At 40.8% G+C, this 22,886-nt stretch overlaps 1 protein-coding gene across 5 annotated transcripts in view; it reads right to left on the bottom strand.

The window, feature by feature from the left end:
• LOC146491935 (voltage-gated inwardly rectifying potassium channel KCNH7-like) overlaps positions 1-12,156 on the bottom strand; it is a 79,041-nt gene extending 66,885 nt beyond the window's left edge. For 2 of the 5 annotated variants that reach the window (XM_085150596.1, XM_085150594.1), the window contains exons 1-2: positions 11,326-12,154; positions 10,322-10,552 (exon numbers count right to left, since the gene is read on the bottom strand). In XM_085150596.1, the coding sequence (XP_085006722.1) occupies positions 10,322-10,552; positions 11,326-11,401 (307 nt within the window). In that variant the 5' untranslated portion in view covers positions 11,402-12,154. Of the gene's footprint in view, positions 1-10,321; positions 10,553-11,325 lie in introns of all 5 variants that reach the window. The other 3 variants (XM_085150593.1, XM_085150595.1, XM_085150597.1) reach the window with 3 other exon arrangements.
• Between the last annotated feature and the right edge of the window lie 10,730 nt (positions 12,157-22,886).

The following is a 22,886-nucleotide window of genomic DNA, read 5'->3' on the forward strand; positions in this document are numbered from 1 at the left end:
ATCGTTTCTATCGCCCACCCCTATGTTCAGTCACTTTTTTCTTTTAGCCAGTTCATAACCAAATATTGGTTTGACTTTGTCAGACAATTAAAAATAGCGTTCACACAATATAGTAATGCAACATTTGCTAGAAAACATACAACAATATCTTATGAGGACTTCTAAGACTAAAATTTAAAAAAAGACCCAATAATTTATTTTTTAGCGACATTTAGCATTGGAACAATCTGAACAGCATTGGTCATGCTTAACTGTCTAGCAAGAGCCAAAAAAATAAGAAACAACAAAGACAAAATACACAGTACCAACCTGGATGTAAATAAGAAAGACATGCATGATGAAGAGACCTCAAATAGACGAAGTTTGGGAAATGTCAGACTTGAACTACTGCGGTCTAACACCTTGATAATGTCAGATGTCAGGTTTTGTTGACATTTGTACAGTTGTGATGATACATGCCACTAGCTTTAGGCTGTCCCCCTGCCTCTAAGGGTTTGTTGATTGAATCCCCATCAAAGTGGTCCTCCAAGGGTAGCAGAATACAGATCCATGGCATTTAGTGATAGGTTGCAAAAATGCGTCAATTCATGGAAGCAAGTGATTGTTGTGGGGCTGGGATTGTGTCTTGGGGTCTTTGTTGTGTTTTTCAAGTTGTTCCTGCTTTCTGTTATGTGGGAGATGCAGTTGAATTTCAATGTCCAGGTGTGAGGGAACATAAGATCCAAATTAAGGCCAGGACATGAGGTTTTTCAGAATATTTCATTGTTTCCCTTCCCTGATTGTTGCAACAATCCAAACAGCACAAAATCCAGTGAATGAAAAACTATAACAGTGACAAAAAATGAATGGCTGTTCATTCACAGATTTGCTCTTTGCATATTCATCTCTGAATGAAAGAAAATCTGGGATCAGGTCTGAAATATTGTTCATGAGAAATATGAACGATTAAGTGGAGGGGGCAGGGTTAAATTGGCAGACCCACACTGGGTGATTCTTCCGTGCAGTCAGCATTCATAGAGCCAACCTGTTATCTCCTGGACATCAGATGAATGAACGGCATCTCTGCACATGGAGCTGCTGGACAGGAGATGTGAGCCCCTTAATAAAACAAGAATGAGCAGAGACTTGTGGGGAGGGGGAGGAAAGCCAAGTGTTTGAGCCTGAATGGGTTGGGGGAGGGGCCGTCAGACTGTTTACTGTCTGTTTGCGGTAATACTATCACATAAATGCAGTGAGTGTGGGCTTAATCCAAAGATACAACACCAGACTGACCTACATTTATTCACTGGCACTGTGAAGCCCTGGCTTTGTAATAGATTTCATTCATACCAGTTAATTAACTAGTATGTGTGACTGATATCATAAAATTCTATATGTGGGAAAATGACAAAGCTGTTGACATGTCCAGAGCAGCGTGTATAGCTTTCTGCTAAAAGTTTGATTTATGAAAGTAATTCTTCTCTTTGAAAGAATCCAAAAATGTCAATACCTTAATGGATATCAATGAAATAAAACAGTGAAACAAAATAGAAACAATGGAAGGATATTAACTCCTTTGCAACCTCCTAACAACTAAAGAAAAAAGATCAGATTTCTTTCTTTTTTAAATATTGTGTTGATTTTATTCTGTAGATATTAATGTCTACAACTATATGTGTAGCATTGTACTTCATCTGACATGTCAGTGAGAAGAAAAAAATGGTGTCTGCTGCTGCAGTGAAGAATGATCTAACAGGAGCACAATGGAGGGGAGGGATGGTGAAGGAATACGTTATTGATCCGAATGATCTTGTTACACACTAAGTGAAAGGTTTCATGAATTTTAATACAAATAAGAAGACAGAAAGACAGCAAATCATTTATCTGTCTGAGGCCATGCTATTTTCTGCAAAAGATGACTGAAAGAAGAGCAGATCTTTTCATCTTTGTTGACAAAGGCTGCATTTTGGACCTTTATCTTAGCAAAGTGCTGGTGCTCAGTAGTGCCTCACAGAGATACTAGTGTGACATTGGGCAAGTGATACTCAGCTTATCAACCTAGTCAGGTCTGTCATGGGGGACAACTGTCCAGCTATTCATTGAAATATGGTTTGAAGATGTTACACCTATATGTACCATCATATAAATGCTTTCCAGGGCAACAAAGTTAGCATTTTGCAAGTTAAATTTTTGCAGCTTCTGCTACAACACAAATCTATCTATGTCACTTTAGACTGAGAGTGGTAGCTTTGCTCATTACACTGCTCCCTAGCTGGGCCCTGTAAAGTGATAAGAGTGAGCTGGACAGCTTTATTCAGTCGCACAAAATCAGTTTTCTAAGCAGATCCTTTGTTTTATTTTGTATGGGTTCATTCAATGTTGAACATGAGAACAGCTCACTCTGTTTTTAGCGCAGTCGAGTGAAAATAATGTTCTGTATCTGCATAAAGAGGTAACACTTTGCTTCCAGTGAGACAGACAAAGGGTGTTGGATACAGAACTAAGGCCATCAATTATTTAAGCAGCTCTCAAGCAACTGGACTGAATTCAAGGGGGCGTTCCCACAGTGGAAGAAGCCATCTGATATTCAGCTGCACTTGATTTCTTTCCATCTCTGACACCTCCATTTACTCTCTCTGCCAGCCGCCCCAACCACACACACATTTCGATAAGGATGAATGCTCCTTTCTTCATCCCAGCTCTCCGTCTTTCAGTTATGCGCCTTATTTTGTCTTTTGTTGTCCCTTTTTTCTCCCCTGCATCTTCTTTTATTCTCTCTGCATTTCCTTCTTTTTAGCTCGCACTGTTTCCCTTCATACACATGTCATTCACAGAGACAGGCTGCCCACTGTATGCGCTCAAACACAGCTGAACCCGAGAACATGACGGAGAATGCAGGTGAAACAGAATAAGAGCTTATCTTGTTTGCACAGCAATGGATCTGCAAGAATTGGTTTTATGGAGTGTGGTTTCCATTCAAGACTCACACCATTGAATAACCTGACTCACCTCATCATCAGTCATCCTGTCCAGTTTCCATAGCCTCATTGGCTATTTGCACATTGTGAGTTATTCATAAAAAATTCCCACAATGTGGTGCACTTGTATCAGCAGCACCTTTAAAAAAACACCTTCAAGTCATCTCATTCTTGTACAAATTAGTTAGCCCCAAGTCCCTGCAATACCATGTTTGTATATCCATGGCAATCTGGTTTAGATACTAACCTAAGTGATTCAGGCGCTAACTGGGCAGATGTGTGGATGACACTTGTTTGGTTTACATATGGTGTTAAACTGTATTCTGTAACCTGTAACATTAAGTGTTTTGTGCATGCCCAAATATTAGCCCTTTATGTAGGTGATGTTTGCTGAAAGATAAAGAAGAATAAATATTATTTCCACTGTGTTGTTTTGCTCCTGATGGATCGTTTCCCTACATTCTCTTAATTTTCTCTTAGAAGCACATTTAACAAAATATTACCAACACTAAGGTTTTATAGGATAGTACACCTAATGTTGTTGGATTTCAACTCTTGGACAAAACATGTCATTTTACTGTGTCAACTTGGGTCTAGAAATTCTAATTGTAATTTTTTTAATCAATAGGGAACATGAACATGATGCTGCAATACAAAAAATGGACTGATAGGAGAGGCAGGCTAATTTTCTAATTTATAAACAAACATCAGTTAGTTGAGTAGTAATAACCAGACAACCGTGATAACAGGTCCCAGCAGACCCACTGAGAGCGCAAGCATCTAGTAACCAAAAGAATGCAGTGTAAGCACAGGTTTCATTCAATTCAAAAGTAGCATGGCAACTTGAATCAACAAGAGGCAGCTGCACATGAAACTGAGACACAAACGCACACAGCACCAGCTGTTGTAACCACTTCTGGACACCAGGATTTGCAAAGGCAACAACCGTCTAATCCAGATGGGCTCTTGTACCACAATTTGGCACCAATCGATTTAGTGTGAATCTGTCCTCTGTACTAATTCAGTTAGTTTCCTAAAAAGTACTAGATTCTGTCCCAAGCCCTAGAAGTATGACCTGAAGTATGTACAGAAGCAGACAGAACAATACATATCCGCCTGCATGTCAATGATGTTAATGTTACAGTGCTTTGTTCATAAAACTTGCAGAACAACTTTTTCCCCTCTTACATGCTTTGCCATAGTTTAAGTATTGTATATGTATTACTGCTGAGAAAAGATATACAGCTGATCTTGCACTCACAGCTATGTTCACACAATCACTTACACACAATAATATATATTCACTCACATGCACCAAGCCAGAATGCAATCAACCAATTAGGAAATACGAACTATTAGGCACATCTCAGATGTGTACTATTGATCAGATAAGGACTCAGAAACAACATTAGTTTTGTAACTGAGCCTTTAAAAGCCAAAAGGAAAGAAAAGAAAACACCCACTTTTAACACTCCATTTATGAATAACATTCAGATCCACGATAGGACTAAAAATATCCATTAAACGTTCTAAAAGCATAATTTAAAATGTAGTTTCTACCAATGCTAAATACTAAAAGTTTTTAGCAGGTCCTAAAATAATTCTGTTTGCAAAATTTGGACAGATTGTTAGCAAATCTGACCCAACATGAATAACAGACTGAAAATAACTATGATTTTAACCTTATAATGTCACCTATTTTGTTGACATTATGGCTTTTTAAGCAGCGACAACAAATGTTCATCACAATCTAAAGTTCCCACATTTATCCATGGCATTTGAAGGCTGGAAAAGCTCTAATCTCAGCGAACATCACTGAAGCACAACCAGCTTTAATCTATTTAGAGTGTGACATTTTCACTCTCATTTGCTATTTGCAAGTGAGAGCTGTTAGCATGTGCTGAGCTTATGGATTTCTAGATACACAAAGGACCCTGAGAGTCGGCATTTTTAGCATGGGAAGCAAGGCGCTGTAAATGCTCGGAACAGAGACGCAAATAGAGCGAGTGTTGCTGAGTAAATATGTGCTGCTGAGATTAGAACTGTTTATATTTACTCTGACTTTTTTTTAAAACTGTCATTAAGACACTAACATTTAAATACTTGATCTTTAACTCAGGTAATTTATTTATACACTGGATACATTCATTAGCAAATATAAGCCTGCAGAGTAATAATGAGTGCTGACAGGAACATCAGCTGTAGCTACCTCCTGTGGTGCATTGTTCAATGCCAGAGCTGAAACAGATAGTATTTTAAAACAGGAACTGTTTTACTGTATGCTTGTGTTTCAGGTGGCAACAGATGTTCCAAAGACAATTTTGTAGCATTACCATTTAAATGGGCCATGCAACTATATTTAACAAAATCCTGCCAGAAAAGAATGAGCCCTGCATCTGTATTCCTTAAAAGATTAAAGTGCAAGACTCTTTGTACCATTGTCAAAATAATTGTCAGAACAATTATTGGCTAATTTCTTTCAATCTTTTAATTATTTTTGTGTGAATTGCCTGTATTTAACACACTTTACATATTAAACTCATGAAATACATTACCGAATGCATATTTTGTCTTACTACTGCGTATCTTCAATGCACTATTTACAATTACTTTCCCTGGCAGTTGGAAACAATTTCCACTTTAATGACAGAAGTCAGATGCACTGAAAGGAAAAAGGACCAGTGGTCCAGTGAATGCACAAATCATAAAGCATTAACAATGTGCCAGAGATTGTGCTGATGAGCAGAATCTCCTTCATGGACTGTAAAGGGCATTGGGCAATGTGCTTATATCGACCTAGGATCCTAGGATTAAAAAGAGGATTGGCTTGAGGAAACTCCTACAGAGCACTACAATGAGATCTGCTGCAATGACATTTCTCCTAAAATCCTAATACAGAAGACAATAGAAACAGAGGCGTAAGGCTCTCTGACTGCTGGCTGTTACATCTAAATCTATTCTCATAAATGTATAAATCTGGGAGTTGCTAAACCTGATTTTTCTGGATTTTTTTCACTGCAGCACCGCTCAAGACAGCTGGCACATTTTTTAAAAGAAATTCTAATTGTTGTCCATTACTGACAAACAACTTCAGTTACATGACTTTATCCATTGTTAGACTGTATCAAAGACATATTATTGTGTAAAGACACAATAATAATGTATTTTTTACAAATGGAGCTGCCTGCTTCAGCACATTTGTATTAACAGTGTGATAACAAAAATGTTTTGCAGTCAAAGATTATAAATGGTTAAACATATCTGCAAACATACCAGATTACATAAAAAGCTAAAAATATATTTATATAAATTCAAACGAAAAGATGATTTACATGTATGAATACATGTACCCATACTTGCTTATCCTAATACGAGCAGCATGTTTAACAGCAGTCTGCCAAGTTGAAACAGGTGTATGACCTTCCCTGGAGAAACTCTGACTCAGGTAAGAGGAAAACACAGTGGTAATTAGGAACCAGGATACAGAATAGTAATAAGGCCTTTCCCTTGCTGTAGGGCCCAACAGTCTAAATCCAATGAACATTGTTATTAATAACAAACTGTCCAATTTCAGTTTAGATCTCCTGTGGATGGACCAACAGAGGGCGGATGTTTGGCCACGACTGATTTGCACTCTCCAATACATTGTTTTCAGAGATCAATGCAACATGCAGGTGTAATCGTTAATACTGTTTGCCCAGCAGATCAATGGACGCTGAACATCCAGCTTGTCTTAGCTGACAAACTGGCCTAGAGGAGCATTAGACTCCTAATGGTCAGTTACTTTAATCCTTTAAGTATTAAAAGAAAATTCCATTACGAAAGAATGTTACCAATTTAAAATGTGCCACAATGGACATGCAAAGAAGAGTAGAATAGTGAATAGTGTGGCTGTCTCATAAAATCTTTCCAACTGGTAAACGTCTGGACGGACAGACAACTCAAAATATTTGCAGTTTGTTAATCACACCCCAGCTAATTTTGGTGACAGTGGCAACAATAATGTAAGTCATATTGCTGATGCCAGGGAAGCTCGTTCAGGATCAGCATCTGCCGCAACCGTTTGGGATGAAAGAAGGAAGACAGGACTTTTAACTATGAATCCTCTATGTCACAGGTGTCAAACTCCAGGCCTCGAGGGCCGGTGTCCTGCAGGTTTTAGATGTGTCCTTGATCCAACACAGCTGATTTAAATGGCTTAATGACCTCCTCAACATGTCTTGAAGTTCTCCAGAAGCCTGGTAATGAACTAATCCTGTGATTCAGGTGTGTTGACCCTGGGTGTTATCTAAAACCTGCAGGACACCGGCCCTCAAGGCCTGGAGTTCAACACCCATACTCTATGTAGTTCATGCTAGGTGTTCAATAACTCACATTTATTACACAAAAAGGGTGCAGAAATTCTCTGACACAAAAATAAAGTTCTCATGCAATCACTCAAATAACTGAAATGGACTTTATGGTTTCAGAATGTAAAATATAATTATAAATATAATATAGAACAAAACCATTTAGATAAGCAAAGGGAAAATGTAGCATTACTGATGCAACATTTACAAAAAGCTCAGCAAGGCCAATATAACACAAAGCTAGATTTTATATTGAAAGCTGTTACAGGTTCAGGCTGTAGCACAACACTTTGCTTAAAAACATGGGCTGACATCTCCTCTCTGCCTATTCCCTCAAGCATTTTTCTCTATCTTTATCACTTTCTTTTAACCTCTGACCACAAACATCTATGTCTTTGTGACTGCTCCATAAGCTGCTTTTGACCTAATCTACATCACCTTCTTTTGGTCTGGATTTTCTTATACATTACATACACAATCATACTCACACAAACAAACAAAAAAAAGCTCAGTCTTTGAAGCATGCGTCATCCTGATTGAACCACAGCGCCGATTACACATCAAGTGTCAAAACAAATCCTCCTGACAGGATGTTGTTTCACTGTCCCTGAAAAAAATGTCATTTCAAAAGCAGAGATATAACACCATTTGGAAAAGCTGCATTTAAATCAAAATACCCCCCCCCCCCCCCCCCCATTTTGAATTTGAATACATGGGAACAAATGACTGAAAAAGCTGCAGAAGTACAATCAATTTCAGGATTTCAACTACAGCGCCTGAAGTTCAAAGCTTTTCACAGAAACGCAAGATCAACTTAAATGTGTAAACAAACTCGAGAAGTGCAGGCATGTTAATTGGTAACTGCCTCATTGAAGATGACCTGAGGCAAAGTTAAAAACTGCCCTATGGTCTCGCCAGTCCACATTTAAAAAGTATTTTTGAAACCTAAACATCTGCACAGACTCCTTTGGATGTTAAAGTATGGTCCCATTCAAAGTATAATGTAATTGAAGACAGCCTTTTTAGCTTTTGTTTTTCCAGACAAAAGCCAAAAAGTGTTGTTTAATAAACGATAGATTTTGTCCATTTTGATTAGATTTTGTTGAAGCAAGTCAAAATAGTACTCTTGTATGGTCCCCACGTCCTTGTATGCATGCCTGACAACGTTAGGGCATGCTTCCAGTGAGACGATAGATTGTGTTCTGGGGGATCCAGATACGGACTAGGGCATCCCTGAGCCCCGGGACAATCTGAGGTGCAACCTGGCGGTGTTGGATGGACCCAAACATAATGCCCCAGAGGGGTTGTATTGGCATTAGGTCAGGTAAGTGTGGAGGCCAGTCAGTGGTATCAGTTCCTTCATCCTCCAAGAACTGCCTGCATACTCTCATCACATGAAGCCAGATATTCTTGTTCACCAGGAAGAACCCGGGACCAGCATGGGGTTGGAAATGGGTCCAAGGACTTCATCCTGATACCTAATGGCAGTTAGGGTGCTGTTGCTGAACCTGTTGAGGTCCGTGTGTCTCTCCGTGTATGTGCCTCCTTAAACCATCACTGACCCGTCACCGTCACTGAACAATGTTACAGGCCGTATATTCTCCACTGCTTCTCCAGATCCTTTCACATCTGTCACATGTGCTCATAGCAAACCTGCTCTCAACTGTGAAAATACAAGATGCCAGTTGTGAACTTGCCAATTGTTATATTCTGTGGCAAATGCCAGTCAGAGAGTGAGCACAGGATGCACTAGAGGATGTTGGGCCCTCAGGCCACCTTTCGTGAACTCTGTTTCTGATTGTTTGGTCAGAGACATTCATGCTAGGGGCCTGCTGGAGATCATTTTGTAGGGCTCCGGCAGTGCTCATTCTGTTCCGAAGCAGATACTGGCCCTACAGGTCGTTGGTCATTACATATTGATACAAGTATTATTACTTGATGTTGTAGCCAACTCCTAAAAGTCATAAGAAATGCTGTAAAATGATCCCTGAGCTCAAGACAAAAAAATAAACAATTCCTAAAACACACAACCACATGGGGATCCTCCCTACAAAGTTCTTACAAAACTATTAATACTTGATTGAATCACAGTGCAGTTTTACTGGTCCTTAAGTGTTACACAAGGAGACTTAATCATCTGAATACATATGCCATGGTTAGAGGACAGCACACGAACTCTCCCTGAACCAGCACAGTTGATGTGAATCAAACAGTTGAACTTTCACTTTGGAGCTAACTTTGTATTTCATCAAAACTATCCCAGCTGTCAAGTCATGAATTAGCATATGCATGCTACATCATCTTAATCATAGATGAGTGATACAGATCCCATCAGTTACAGACAACTGCCACGCCTATGGAGGCTTACACTGGAAAATGTAAAGTAGCAGAATGAAGAGTGACATATGTGTTCAGTAAACTGAGGAGAAACCGAGAGATGGCAAGAACAGAAAGAGAGAAACCGCACGCTTGACTATCTTCACATTGGTCTTATGGGAGCTGAGCTACATCCTTCCCAGAGTGTCCTATCCGGCGAAGGCTAATGAACACCCTTTCCCAGTAATTCAGTGCATGCATCATTTCAAAACTGGACATCATGGGAGACAAAACTTTAACAGTTGCTCTTTTCCCCCCTCAGGGTTCTAAATGGGTGCACTTGGTGATTTGCTGCTGCAAAATGCTCCAGCTAGAGCTGACTCAGAACTAAAAATTACACACTAAATGTACCTACACTGGCAGATGTTGTACAAGTCACCCTTCACGTATTTTTTCTTCATCTACAGGCTTTCCTTGCAGATAGCAGCACAAAATCTATTCAAATTCAAACACTGTAACACTAGATTTAAAAACTGTATTTATTTTAAGCAATTTCTTTACATCGAAAGGTATAACAGGGATCACAACATAAATTCAAAATATAAGCAGCTTTCCACCCAGTGTGGATTTTAATGTCAGACTATTGCAGCAGCCTTATGTCAAGTTCTGCATGTGCCACCTGAACCTTGCAACACTCACCATCCTTGCGGTGGTAGGTGATCTCCACTTTGCGCTCCTCGGACCCCAGCAGTGCCTGGGCCACCTGGGCCACAGCGTGCCGACTGGTGAACTGGCCATGCAAGAAGTCACAAGTGCATGGCTTCTGCATTACATCCGGCCTGGAAAAGCCCGTCATCTCGCAGAAACCATCATTACAGTAGATAATAGCGCAGTTCTGCACCCGGGCATTGGCTATGATGAATTTCTTATCTGTGACGAGGCAGAGAAGAAATTGGGGGAGAAAGAGTGTTACCGTGTTTATAGATGTAATTTTAAACTATTTGCACATAAATAAGAATATGACAAAGTATAACAAATGTTTTATTTAACTAATACAAGTGGGTGTATTGGTTTGCATGGGATTATCCAGAATTACAGTCCTGAATGCTACTCAGCTGACTGAATAAAATTATGAAACTTCACATGTAGGTGGGATTGCTCTAGACAATAAGCACGTTCAGTAAATCCTTAGTAGGCTTAAATACTCCACTTTCTATTAACGAGGTGGCGTTAAATTTGACATTTTTTTTAAAACAACAATGTGGAGAGACAACTGATGCACATTTTTGAGTTGTAAAAACCAGATTTGAGGCATAACTGAAACCCATTTTTAAAAGCGTAATTAGCTAAATTCATATATGGGGGATACAATCTGTAATTAATTACGTTAATCCTTTAATCCGTGTATATCACATGCAGCATTTTGAACTACATTTCCCACCGGAGCAGGAAAAAATGAGAAGCACACCAGAACTAAACAAACCTGGTGCGCGATAACACAGTATGGTAATTGACTCATAATGACTTTCATGGACTTCTGGCATTAACATCAATGGGTTAGCCATCCAAAGCCTTGCTGGTGTATAAAAGAAGGCCTATTCCTAACAATAACTGATCTCGAGGAGCAGCGGGACAGACACAAAAGACAAGCAGCACACCACAGTGCACCCACACAGTACCTGACACCCAGGAAATCTACTTACTTTGTCCTTCGAATTTCCGAATAATTACTCCCAAAAATGTGTTTTGTGGCGCAACATGACCCCTCCGGACAGGCATGGTTCCCCTTCCAAAAATAATAATAATGATGGAAGAAAAAAAATCTTTGTCTGTCCAAGTGCGAGCACACCGGTCCCCACAAAAATGTCTTCCGTAAAGTTATAAAGCGGGTGTCAACCGCAGCCAGAGGGGCTCCCCGTATTCTTTGTCATCAGTCAGTCATCCTCGTAAAAAAAAAAAAAAAAAAAAAGCCCCAACCAACCGCTTTCCGGTTTTCTTACCCAAGCCCCAATGTTTCCCTTATTTCAACTCCGACGTGTTCCCCGTTGAGCGCATCGCAGAGGCTTCCCTGCGCTTCTCGCCGACGTGAAGCTAGAAAGAAAGAAAGAATCGGCAAACCGCAGTTTAAACATTTCACCGTCGCTCCTCGAAAGCACTGCGCGCTTTTTGTGTCGGCGCGTGAGCAGAAGGCGCGCGTGCGTGCGTGCGTGCGAGCGAGCAGGGGTCTATTGTTGTGAAGGGAAGACGGATGGTCTCTGAGGCCAATGGCTGAGAGGCGCAGCACCGACACTGCGAAGGGAGAACCCACAAGGATGCGCAGACAAAGCAGCAAACGTAGAGATGTTAGAGGCGAGGCGGAGAAGTAACGGATTACTGTAACACCTTCCAGTGTGGTTAGACGCATCATTTCATGAGTAGGCTTTAGTTAAGTTAGCACAGAGTAAACACAGCTCGTACTTTTAGCTGATACACGCCTAAAGGCGAATTATTATCGACATTTTCAATATTCAGTTTTCCTTTTTATCTGTCTTATCACAGCTGCTACATTTATTGTAGACTTTATGAGCGCAAGCTAGCTTAACTTTGCCTGCTTGAATAAAAAACAAAACAAAAACGGATTTTTACTGAAATGACTTACCTTATTTTGGTTTGCAACATGACATCGAGTGAGGAAATACGTTTTGACATAGAATCATTTTTTTCTTTGTTACTTTTTCTGAGTCGCAAGCCCGACAGCGGCAGTGGGAGGCTGAGATCAGGGCAGCCGATGTAGGTGTATTTTATTCAAAGAGAGCGCTTGGCCACCACATATCTCCCCTTTCCGCTTTTCCTGTAAAACACCGTTTGCATCCAAAATGGAGCAAGGATCCACTGGCACTGCCTCGGCCAGGCGCTGGCCATGGTGCTGCTGTTGCAGCGTCTCACATTTCCCCCCGCTGCTGGTTTCAGTAACTTTTTTTGAAAAGATTCAGCCTTTGTTGCTGTCTTGTAACGAACGCAATACACTGTAAAAAAATAACGAAAAAACAACAATAAAAAAGATAATAGTTCCCATTCGAGCAGTCTACACTTAGTTGCTGTAAACTCTCCTTAGAATGCAACAGCTTACTTGAGGTCAAGTAATTACTCTGTCTTCCAAAATTGTGCATTTTGGCAGAGATTTAATAGTATATTCTGCACATTAGCGGTACTTTCATATGACTGAATGTTTTATTATTGAACTATTATTTGTTTACCATTAACAGCATTTTTCTAGCTTGTTGGGTGTGTTTTTTTCATTAAAAAATAGCTACTTATCTTTTCAATGCCATTTTTACATTCAAATACACAAAGAAGATAACAAATAACAGTAGACTGAAATAAAAAAACATAAATTAGAGTGACTTTAGCTAGCATTTCATGTTATTTACATGCAAATTAGGGCTCAGGTGATAGAACGGGCCATTTAGTAATCTACTAATACCGCTAATGAAGGTCAGCAGTTTGATCCCTAGCTCTTCCAGTCTGCAGGCTTCCAGTGTTCCTAAATTGCACCCAGTGTATCCATTACAATCGTCTGGGCGCATAGTGAAAAAGCAATTAAAGGCATGGAATTAAAGTGCTGCATGAATTTGTGTGGTATGAGTGAATGAATGTGGCATATAGTGTTTAAAGTGCTTTGTAGTGCTCAGTAAAAAATAGTTAAGAGACATTTAAATAGTAATCTATCACATATGAACTGGTAACACGTTTATATCAGTTGTTCTATAAATGACATTTATTAGGTCATATACGTGCAATCTTAATCTACAAACCCATAGCTATAAAATTAAAGTAGCATTTATTGTATAAATGTGCTTTCAACCACAATTATCTGTATTTCTTTTGGAGAATTTGCACTAGATCACCTACTGATCATTTAATAAACTACACCAACATGAGCTAGCAGGTTATCTATACCGGGGGTCTTAAAATGCTCTTGTTTCCTTTTATTATCTTTTCCCCCTTGGTCCACTTTCCTTGCAGATTCAATTTATTCTCTATGTCTCCTTCAGTGTTCCACTCAGACACGCACAGGCAAATAAGCACTCCCATACTCTAGTGGAACATCTGTCCTGCTCCATTGAGAAAATGATTCACAATTCAACAGACATGGTGGGGAGGGGAGTTGCAGAGACTGCAGACCATGTTGCTTTTGCAGTCTTTTATTTCTCTCTTATTCCCCTACTCCTCCCTCAGTCTGTGTCTGTCACAGAGCGAGCAAAACTCTCCCTTCACTGAAACAGTGAAGGTAAGGCCTACCCCTGCCATAGTCACAATCCCATTTAAAGAAAATGCAGTGTTTGTTAGTTTGTATTCCAGCTCTTAACGTGCTCAATGAAATGACAAAACAAAATTTACATAAAAATCTGAGGGCCTTTTTTATTCCTGTTTCCTTCTAGATGATCACCATCTTCTTCTTTTGACTGGTCCCTTTAGGTGTTGTCACAGTGGATTATCTGCCTCCATCTCACTCTGTCCCAGGAACATCATGCAATCAAAAAATCAAAAATAGGTATTCCCCAACAAATTGTGTGGGGTTTCTGAAAGTACCTAAGAGTTACTGTGATTTCCAATTCATACAGGTCTAGTGACTGGTCAGTGTACCCCTGGTAATGGCATAGGGAAAGGTCTTGTATCTGTTTAAAAAAAAAGATGTGCATAACATTTTTAATCAATTTCAATCATTTTATCGTAAAATGAATTGAATTAAAAGTTTAAAATTGAAAATGAGATTATGATGGCTGCAGATACTGGTGTTTGCTCTTTAATAGCATTAGCTCAGCTTTTAAAACAGTGGATCAGAGATAGGTTACAGCATCTAGTTTTTCCATCAGAGGATTATTGCCTACCACTTGGAGAGTAGCTGGTGAGTTTCTGCAGACAAGTCAGCATCTTCATGAAAGTTACAGATGACTGCAACAAATCTGCTAGAACAAGGAGGTTTTTGGCACAACACCACAACTGTGGGGCTCTGGCCCTGTGTGAGTGAAACCTTACATAGGTAAAAGGGTGAACTGCTACTTTATCAGTTAATACTAGCAAGCTTGGTTTGCATGCTGCTTTCAAAAACTGTGGTTGCAATGCAGACACAACAACTCGGCCATTTAGTGCTAAATAACTGAGTAATAACATGGGGACATTTGACTCAAACATTTAACACAAATGTTTTGAATAGTCGCTCCCACACAATAAGTTAGCTTCAGGGATCACCCGAAATCTTGTAAAGCATCGTGTAAACCTTGCTTTACAAGGAAGGATCCAGGCCTAACTACGTGTTTTATCAAAAGGGAATGTTTTAAGCCTGATCTTGAAAGTAGAGATGGTGTTTGCTTCCAGAATACAAACTGGAAGCAGATTCTATTATTTTGTGGGGATTTCAGCCCGCATTGTCTGTAGTGGGTGTTGACCTCATTCTAGGCCAGGGGTGTCCAACTCCAGGCCTCGAGGGCTTGAGGGTGTCCCCCAGGTTTTAGATGTGTCCTTGATCTAACACAGCTGATTTAAATGGCTAAATTACCTCCTCAACATGTCTTGAAGTTCTCCAGAGGCCTGGTAATGAACTAATCATGTGATTCAGGTGTGTTGACCCAGGGTGAGATCTAAAACCTGCAGGACACCGGCACTTGAGGCCTGGAGTGGGACACTCCTGTTCAAGGCAATGATTTTGCATGCAGTTGTGTTTGGGCAAACGTGTCATCATCAAACGTGGTCGCTTTTCAGCTCAGATCAGGTAGAAAGTGTAGTCTGTCCTTACACTTACCTGGCCTGTGCTGTTACTCAGGCAATGAGTAGAATGAGTCCAAAGGGGCTGAGTGGGGTCAAATCTTTTGTACCAGTGGTTCTTGATTATGCATTATCTGTGTCCTATGGTGAGTTAAGGAATGAGCTGACCCGTCTCTGAAACAGCTGTTTCAGACTGTGCTCTATGCTGGGGGAGGTGAGAAGTCTTGTTAATGGATATTTACTTTGTATTTTTATATTTATTTTATTTATTTTTTTTTTTGGAGCTTCAGTTTTTCAGCTAGTGATTCTATAGAATCATGCTCATGATGAGTCAGGACACCACGGTTTCTGTAAAATGTATGGTAAGATTTGGCGGCACTTTTTCTGGCCATGTGTGAAGAAAGACACCTCTGTGGGACTTGTCAGCTGACTGGAAAGGCAAATATGGTTATTAAACCTGGTACCCTCTAGCGATTTAAGCTATTAGTCAGCTGTTTTAGTATTTGCTCATTGACTATGTGAGTCCTCTGTCCCATGCAAAGTCTGGTGGCATGAACTTTTGAGTGTAATAATATGTAGTTAAGGCCATGAAAAAGTTCATTAGGCATTCTTAGGGTTATTCAGAGTGATCGGGGATCCAATTCTTCATCATACTTGTTGGCCTGAGTTTTGAAACTGTTGGGGGTCAGGAGTAATCAGTCACCACCTTTTTATCCACAGAGTTAAGGTGTTTTGGAGTGTTTTCACTAAATGACTGGGAAGAGGCCCTGCTGTGCTTGCTTTTAGCTGTGGGAGCAGGCACGTGCAGAGGGGGGGCTAGAGGGGCTTGAGCACCCGCCCCTTTCCTGATGGGTGCCCAAAGTGCCCTTTTGTTGAGGCAACTTTTAAAAAAAAAAAAAAGTATTTATTTTTTTTAATGTATGTGTGCGTGTCTGTGCCCCTCAACAATAATATTTAACTATTAATCACAGTTTTGCTAAATAAAAGGATCTGGCTTGCATCAGTCACATGATCACATTTAACCAATGATCGCCCTTGACGGCAGAACGCGCTGGTTACGAGCCGGGAACGAGCTCACAAAGAGCACGCGCATTTTTTGCGGTCCGGAGCTGTAGGAGAAACAAGTTAACTCAGAGACACAGACTGATGCGACAAAGCCAGTAAGTAGGTGTACAGCGTACACTGTAGTGTATAGCACACAGGAGTATTAGCTTATTATGTACACGTTGGTATGTTGAAACAAACGAGCGTGCTGCTTGTGCAACAGCGTGACAAACATTACCTGTCCTTTTATTAACTGCACAAGTAGTGCTGGTCATAGCTGCTGGCTACCTGTGTAAGGCTGTCATGGGTCTGTAGCTCTGTCACCGTTTTAGGGAACATATTTAGTTTTAAAGTAAGTTTCTGGGCTTTTCCTGCCTTTCTGGGGGGATTATATTTCACTAAAAAACAATCTAATATGCATGTCCACATAATTATGCCTTATTATAATATATTAAAAAACACACGCTGTATTTTAAAGAACATACATTAAGAAGCAGATTATATTAGATTTATATTTTAAATAAGACAAATTTTTGTTTTTTACAGCAGTAAAACAAATGGAATCATCATAAATACATTATTTCATATTTATTACTTCTCCCTCCTCATTGCTTTATTATTGTAGCTCTAGTAATAAATAATAATGTAAGGATTCTGGATCAGCACCATGATGCCCATAGTATATACAGTATTCTAAAGAAGGTCTAAAATGTCACTGTGTGTGCATGTGTTTGTTTTATTTAGATGGATTTAAAAAAAAAATATTACTCATGATATAACAATGTCCAGACATGGCTGGTAAGGACATGAGGAGGAAACAGTAGGAGCTGTGTGAGGCTACTAAAGGCAGTGCTATAACATTTTTCTGTCATCATTAAGTGCAAGAGTTGTTAGGTGTGGATAATTAGATTATAGTTTATTGCAATAGCAAGTTGTGCCTTGTTCTCAGATAGACAGCAAGTGGAGAGTGATATATGAAATGATGGGATGGAAGGAAGAAGAGAAGCAAAGAGTGTTTCACAGGCACAGCCTAAATTATTTCTCACAGTTTTTTGTTGCCTTATGGTTCCAAGTGCTGTCACCAATCTTTGCATTTTGTTATTATCTCATGACACTTGTTTAATCAGCTACCATCTCTCCTATGGACTTTTAATGTCTACAGTCTCAGATCAACACAGCCCTGCCCTTCCCATATTAGATTCTTGATGAATGTGTGTTGTTGTTATTCAGCCTGGTTCAATGTGCCCCTTTTTAACTTTGAGCACCCGCCCCTTTAAGCCTCTCTGCACGGCCCTGTGTGGGAGTGATGATGTAGGAAAGCCCAAGTTTTAGCCCAAATGATCTGGTGTTTGGCCATGCCGTCAGGGATCCATTGTCTGTGTTTAAGATGGGTAGAATGAGACAGATACTCAAACAAATTTAAATGACTATGTGAATGGGTTTAAGCACTGGTTAAATATTGCAGGTGAGCTAGCAAGGGAAACACTGGCTGCGTCCCAGCCTAAAATGAAAGAGAGATATGATTCCTGAGTTTATTCCTGGTGACAAAGTCTTAGCTCTTGGCCCACTTGTTCGTTCACCTTTCCAATTTGTTAATTTGTTAAGACTTTATTATGAGCAGTCTCCTGGTTTGTCTTATCCAGTGTTGGGGAGTAACGGAATACATGTACCGCCGTTACGTATTTAAAATACAAAATATGAGTAACTGTATTCCGTTACAGTTACCGTTTAAAAAGGTGGTATTTAGAATACAGTTACTTTGTTGAAATAAATGGATTACACGGCGGTACTTCCCTGTTTCATATTGTGGCGGGTCAGGACTGTTTGGGTTTTGTTTGACAGCTACGTTCTGTTGTTCCAGGCGGCAGCGTTGCGGTTGCCATGGTTACAGGGCGACGCTCTCGCTCTGCGTGTTTCCTGGGTGAGAGAGGCCTTTTTGTTGTTGTTGTGCTAAGCTAATAGGCAGAATGCAGAATGTATCATCATGGGCAGTGTAGTCCGTGCTGCAGGGAGAATGGACTGCCATACACGTTATGTGTCTGTGAGCGCCAGGTGGGAGAAAAAGCAGAGTCGAAAAGTACGAGTTGTCATCGAGCAAAAACGGGAGCTGGAAGCATGTAAATATAATAATAACCACTGCAGCCAAGAGTGCCTGACGAGCCCAGTTGTAAGTAAGCTATTAAAACTCGACTGTACGCTTTGTTCGTGTTTTCCTCCAAAACAATAAGCTCCCTTGGAGCAGCCTTTCAACGCCTCTCTCTGTCTCTCGCAAGCAAAGTTGACCCAGACAACAAAGTAAAGCTAGTTTTCAGCTACGAGCCGACACAGAACCCACCGTATTAGCCAGAGGTCCCTTTACTACGGTTCGGAGCCGCGGACCTTCAGTAATAGTAATAAATCACAGCAATAGTACATTCATGTAGTTGTAAAATGCATGATAATATGTTAATTAATCCAAAGTATTCCGTTATGTTACTCTCATTGAGTAATGTAACTTGTCAAGAAGGAGGTGTAGTTGTCAGTCCCGTTTTGGTATTCAAGTGAATTCAAGCCATCTCAAGTGAATGTACCAATGCTGTTCTTGTTCTAGATGAGGAGTTGCTGTCTGAATACCTGAAGAATTCAGAGACCCTTAGGAATTTAAGGTGTCTTCTGGTCCATTTATCAGAAACTCAGGCCTGGGAGTTTGAAGAACCCATTCTCCACCCAGCCCTGTTGCACAGAGTGTGTGGAGCATGACACTGAAGTAGCCTTTTTGCCAGTATTATTATAGTTTCTCCTAGAAGGCATGAATGTCTAGATACTGAGGCAGACTACATGCTTAAGCGCAGTATTTTGGTGCCTTCGTCAATGAGTTTGACATCGAATTTAACTGAAGGGTTAGCACCAACAAATGTCCAGGTTCTGTTCTGATTTTCCAAGGGTTGAGAGTGTCACAAATTCAGACTCTTGTCCTTTACCCCACATGGCATACTGTGTAGACCAGGTTGGTCCTGCCAGTTTGAAGTGTTAAAAGATTACTGACAGATTCCCTTGTCGAAAAGAGCACAGGAAGTGGCATTTATTTCTATGTACAGTGGGGCAAAAAAAGTATTTAGTCAGCCACCGATTGTGCAAGTTCCCCCACTTAAAATGATGACAGAGGTCAGTAATTTGCACCAGAGGTACACTTCAACTGTGAGAGACAGAATGTGAAAAACAAATCCATGAATTCACATGGTAGGATTTGTAAAGAATTTATTCGTAAATCAGGGTGGAAAATAAGTATTTGGTCACCTCAAACAAGGAAAATCCCTGGCTCTCACAGACCTGTAACGTCTTCTGTAAGAAGCTTTTCTGTCCCCCACTCGTTACCTGTATGAATGGCACCTGTTTGACCTCATCATCTCTATAAAAGACACCTGTCCACAGCCTCAACCAGTCAGACTCCAAACTCCGCCATGGCCAAGACCAAAGAGCTTTAGAAGGACACCAGGAAAAGAATTGTAGACCTGCACCAGACTGGGAAGAGTGAATCTACAATAGGCAAGCAGCTTGGTGTGAAAAAATCAACTGTGGGAGCAATCATCAGAAAATGGAAGACATACAAGACCACTGATAATCTCCCTCGATCTGGGGCTCCACGCAAGATCTCATCCCGTGGGGTCAAAATGATCATGAGAACGGTGAGCAAAGATCCCAGAACCACACGGGGGGACCTGGTGAATGACCTGCAGAGAGCTGGGACCAAAGTAACAAAGGTCACCATCAGTAACACACTACAACGGCAGGGAATCAAATCCCGCAGTGCCAGACGTGTTCCGCTGCTGAAGCCAGTGCATGTCCAGGCCCGTCTGAAGTTTGCCAGAGAGCACATGGATGATACAGCAGAGGATTGGGAGAATGTCATGTGGTCAGATGAAACCAAAGTAGAACTTTTTGGTATAAACTCAACTCGTCGTGTTTGGAGGAAGAAGAATACTGAGTTGCATCCCAAGAACACCATACCTACTGTGAAGCATGGGGGTGGAAACATCATGCTATGGGGCTGTTTTTCTGCCAAGGGGACAGGACGACTGATCCATGTTAAGGACAGAATGAATGGGGCCAAGTATCGTGAGATTTTGAGCCAAAACCTCCTTCCATCAGTGAGAACTTTGAAGATGAAACGAGGCTGGGTCTTCCAACATGACAATGATCCAAAACACACCGCCCGGGCAACAAAGGAGTGGCTCCGTAAGAAGCATTTGAAAGTCCTGGAGTGGCCTAGCCAGTCTCCAGACCTCAACCCCATAGAAAATCTGTGGCGGGAGTTGAAAGTCCGTGTTGCTCGGCGACAGCCCCAAAACATCACTGCTCTTGAGAAGATCTGCATGGAGGAATGGGCCAAAATACCAGCTACTGTGTGTGCAAACCTGGTAAAGACCTATAGTAAACGTTTGACCTCTGTTATTGCCAACAAAGGTTATGTTACAAAGTATTGAGTTGTATTTTTGTTATTGACCAAATACTTATTTTCCACCCTGATTTACGAATAAATTCTTTACAAATCCTACCATGTGAATTCATGGATTTATTTTTCACATTCTGTCTCTCACAGTTGAAGTGTACCTCTGGTGCAAATTACTGACCTCTGTCATCATTTTAAGTGGGGGAACTTGCACAATCGGTGGCTGACTAAATACTTTTTTGCCCCACTGTATCTATGAAGCGCCTTGAGGCGACATTTGTTGTGATTTGGCGCTATATAAATAAAATTGAATTGAATTGAATTTATTTCCTCCATCTTGGCTGTATTCCTATAAAGTAATGCCATTTGATTTGAGAAATGCATCAGCCACGTTTCAGCACCTTATGAGTCATGTTATGGCTGGGTTGACAAGTTGTGCAGTATATTTAGATGATTTGGTGGTCTATAGTGACTTGGTTTACTCACATGCAGAGGTTTAGAGTAGGGATGCACTGATACCGATACCGATACTGGTATCGGGTATCGGCCTCGATACCACATTTTCTAAAGTACTCGTACTCGTTAAAAGTCCCCCGATACCGGGGACTGATACCACGGTCTGAGACCTGTCATGTTTGAGCAGCATGTAAGGGGTTAATCACAGGCGCCGAGTGCCCGCCCCCAGGCCCCGGCTGCAGCTCAGAGCTGAGAGAAGGGCAGGCGAGACAAGTCAGCCGTGTGGAACTATTTCAAAGTGAACGAAGACACTAAAACAAAGGCGGACTGCAAATTGTGCTCAGCGAAATTGTCCAGAGGAGGCTCAAAAGGTAGCGCTTTTAACACAAGTAATTTAATCAAGCACCAAAATCCCAACACAACAACGAGTACAAAGAGTTTACCCATGCTTCTTTACCCATGCTTATTAGCACAGAGGAGCATAGCTGATGCTATAGCAGTGGGACGGAAAATAGTTGGGCATTTTAAACACTCCGCCTTAGCCTACTCCCGCCTCGAGGACATTCAGGGACAGCTCAACCAGCCAATAAAGAGACTGTAGCAGGACGTACAGACGCACGTATTACATGCTCCAGTCCCTCATTGAGCAAAAGCGAGTGCTGGGCGTGTCCGAGCACGAACTCCCTGATTATCTCACCGCTCACCAATGGGCTCTTATGGAGACGACTGTTGCCATCCTCGCCCCCTTTGAGGAACTAACTAAAAAAGTGAGCAGCTACGACGCACTAGCCTCTGATGTCATCCCAGCTGTGACTGTGCTAGTGAGACTTCTAAACAGAGAAACAGACGAGCAAATTTAAAATTACATTTTGTTTTTTTATAATTATTTATTCTGTAATATGTTGCATACAACATGCTTTTCATTTTAAATAAATGTTCTTAATTCCAAACCAGTCCCTTGTTGTTGTTTTTTTTTTTGTTAAATTATAGGACTAAAGCTGTTACCTGTAAATTTAAATCATGTTTTTATTAAGTACTCGGTATCGGCGAGTACTGAAATGCAAGTACTCGTACTCGTACTCGTTTCCAAAAAAGTGGTATCGGTGCATCCCTAGTTTAGAGTGCTGTTTGACTGCTTGTCAGAGAAAAAGCTGAATGTGAATTTACTTGGGCAACTGTGACGTACTTGTGCTGAGGGCTGGGGCAGGGGTGTGTTGCTCCTGTGCAGGTCAAAGTAGTGGCTAGTTGAGCAGTTTCCACAACAAAGGAATGGTGGGATATTATCTCGGCTTCTGAAAAAATGTCTCCACCATGGTTGTGCCACTCACTAGCCTGGCCAAGATTCCGTTTATGTGGTCATTTGATTTCCAAGAAGCTTTTGAGCTTCTAAATTTTGAGCTAAGTCTCTGTTGTGCTCAGCACCTGTTTGACCATCTTTTGGTTTTACAGGTAGTTGCAAGTTCATGTGGGGGCAGGAGCTGTATTAATACAGGCAAATGAGCAGGGAGTTGACAGTCCAGTCAGTTTCTTTTTAAAGGACAAAGCAAACTTTGATTAGTATGTTTCATTGTTTATTCTTTCTTTAGGGGA

Source organism: Neolamprologus multifasciatus, chromosome 23, assembly GCF_963576455.1.
Source record: "Neolamprologus multifasciatus chromosome 23, fNeoMul1.2, whole genome shotgun sequence".
Taxonomy (NCBI): domain Eukaryota; kingdom Metazoa; phylum Chordata; class Actinopteri; order Cichliformes; family Cichlidae; genus Neolamprologus; species Neolamprologus multifasciatus.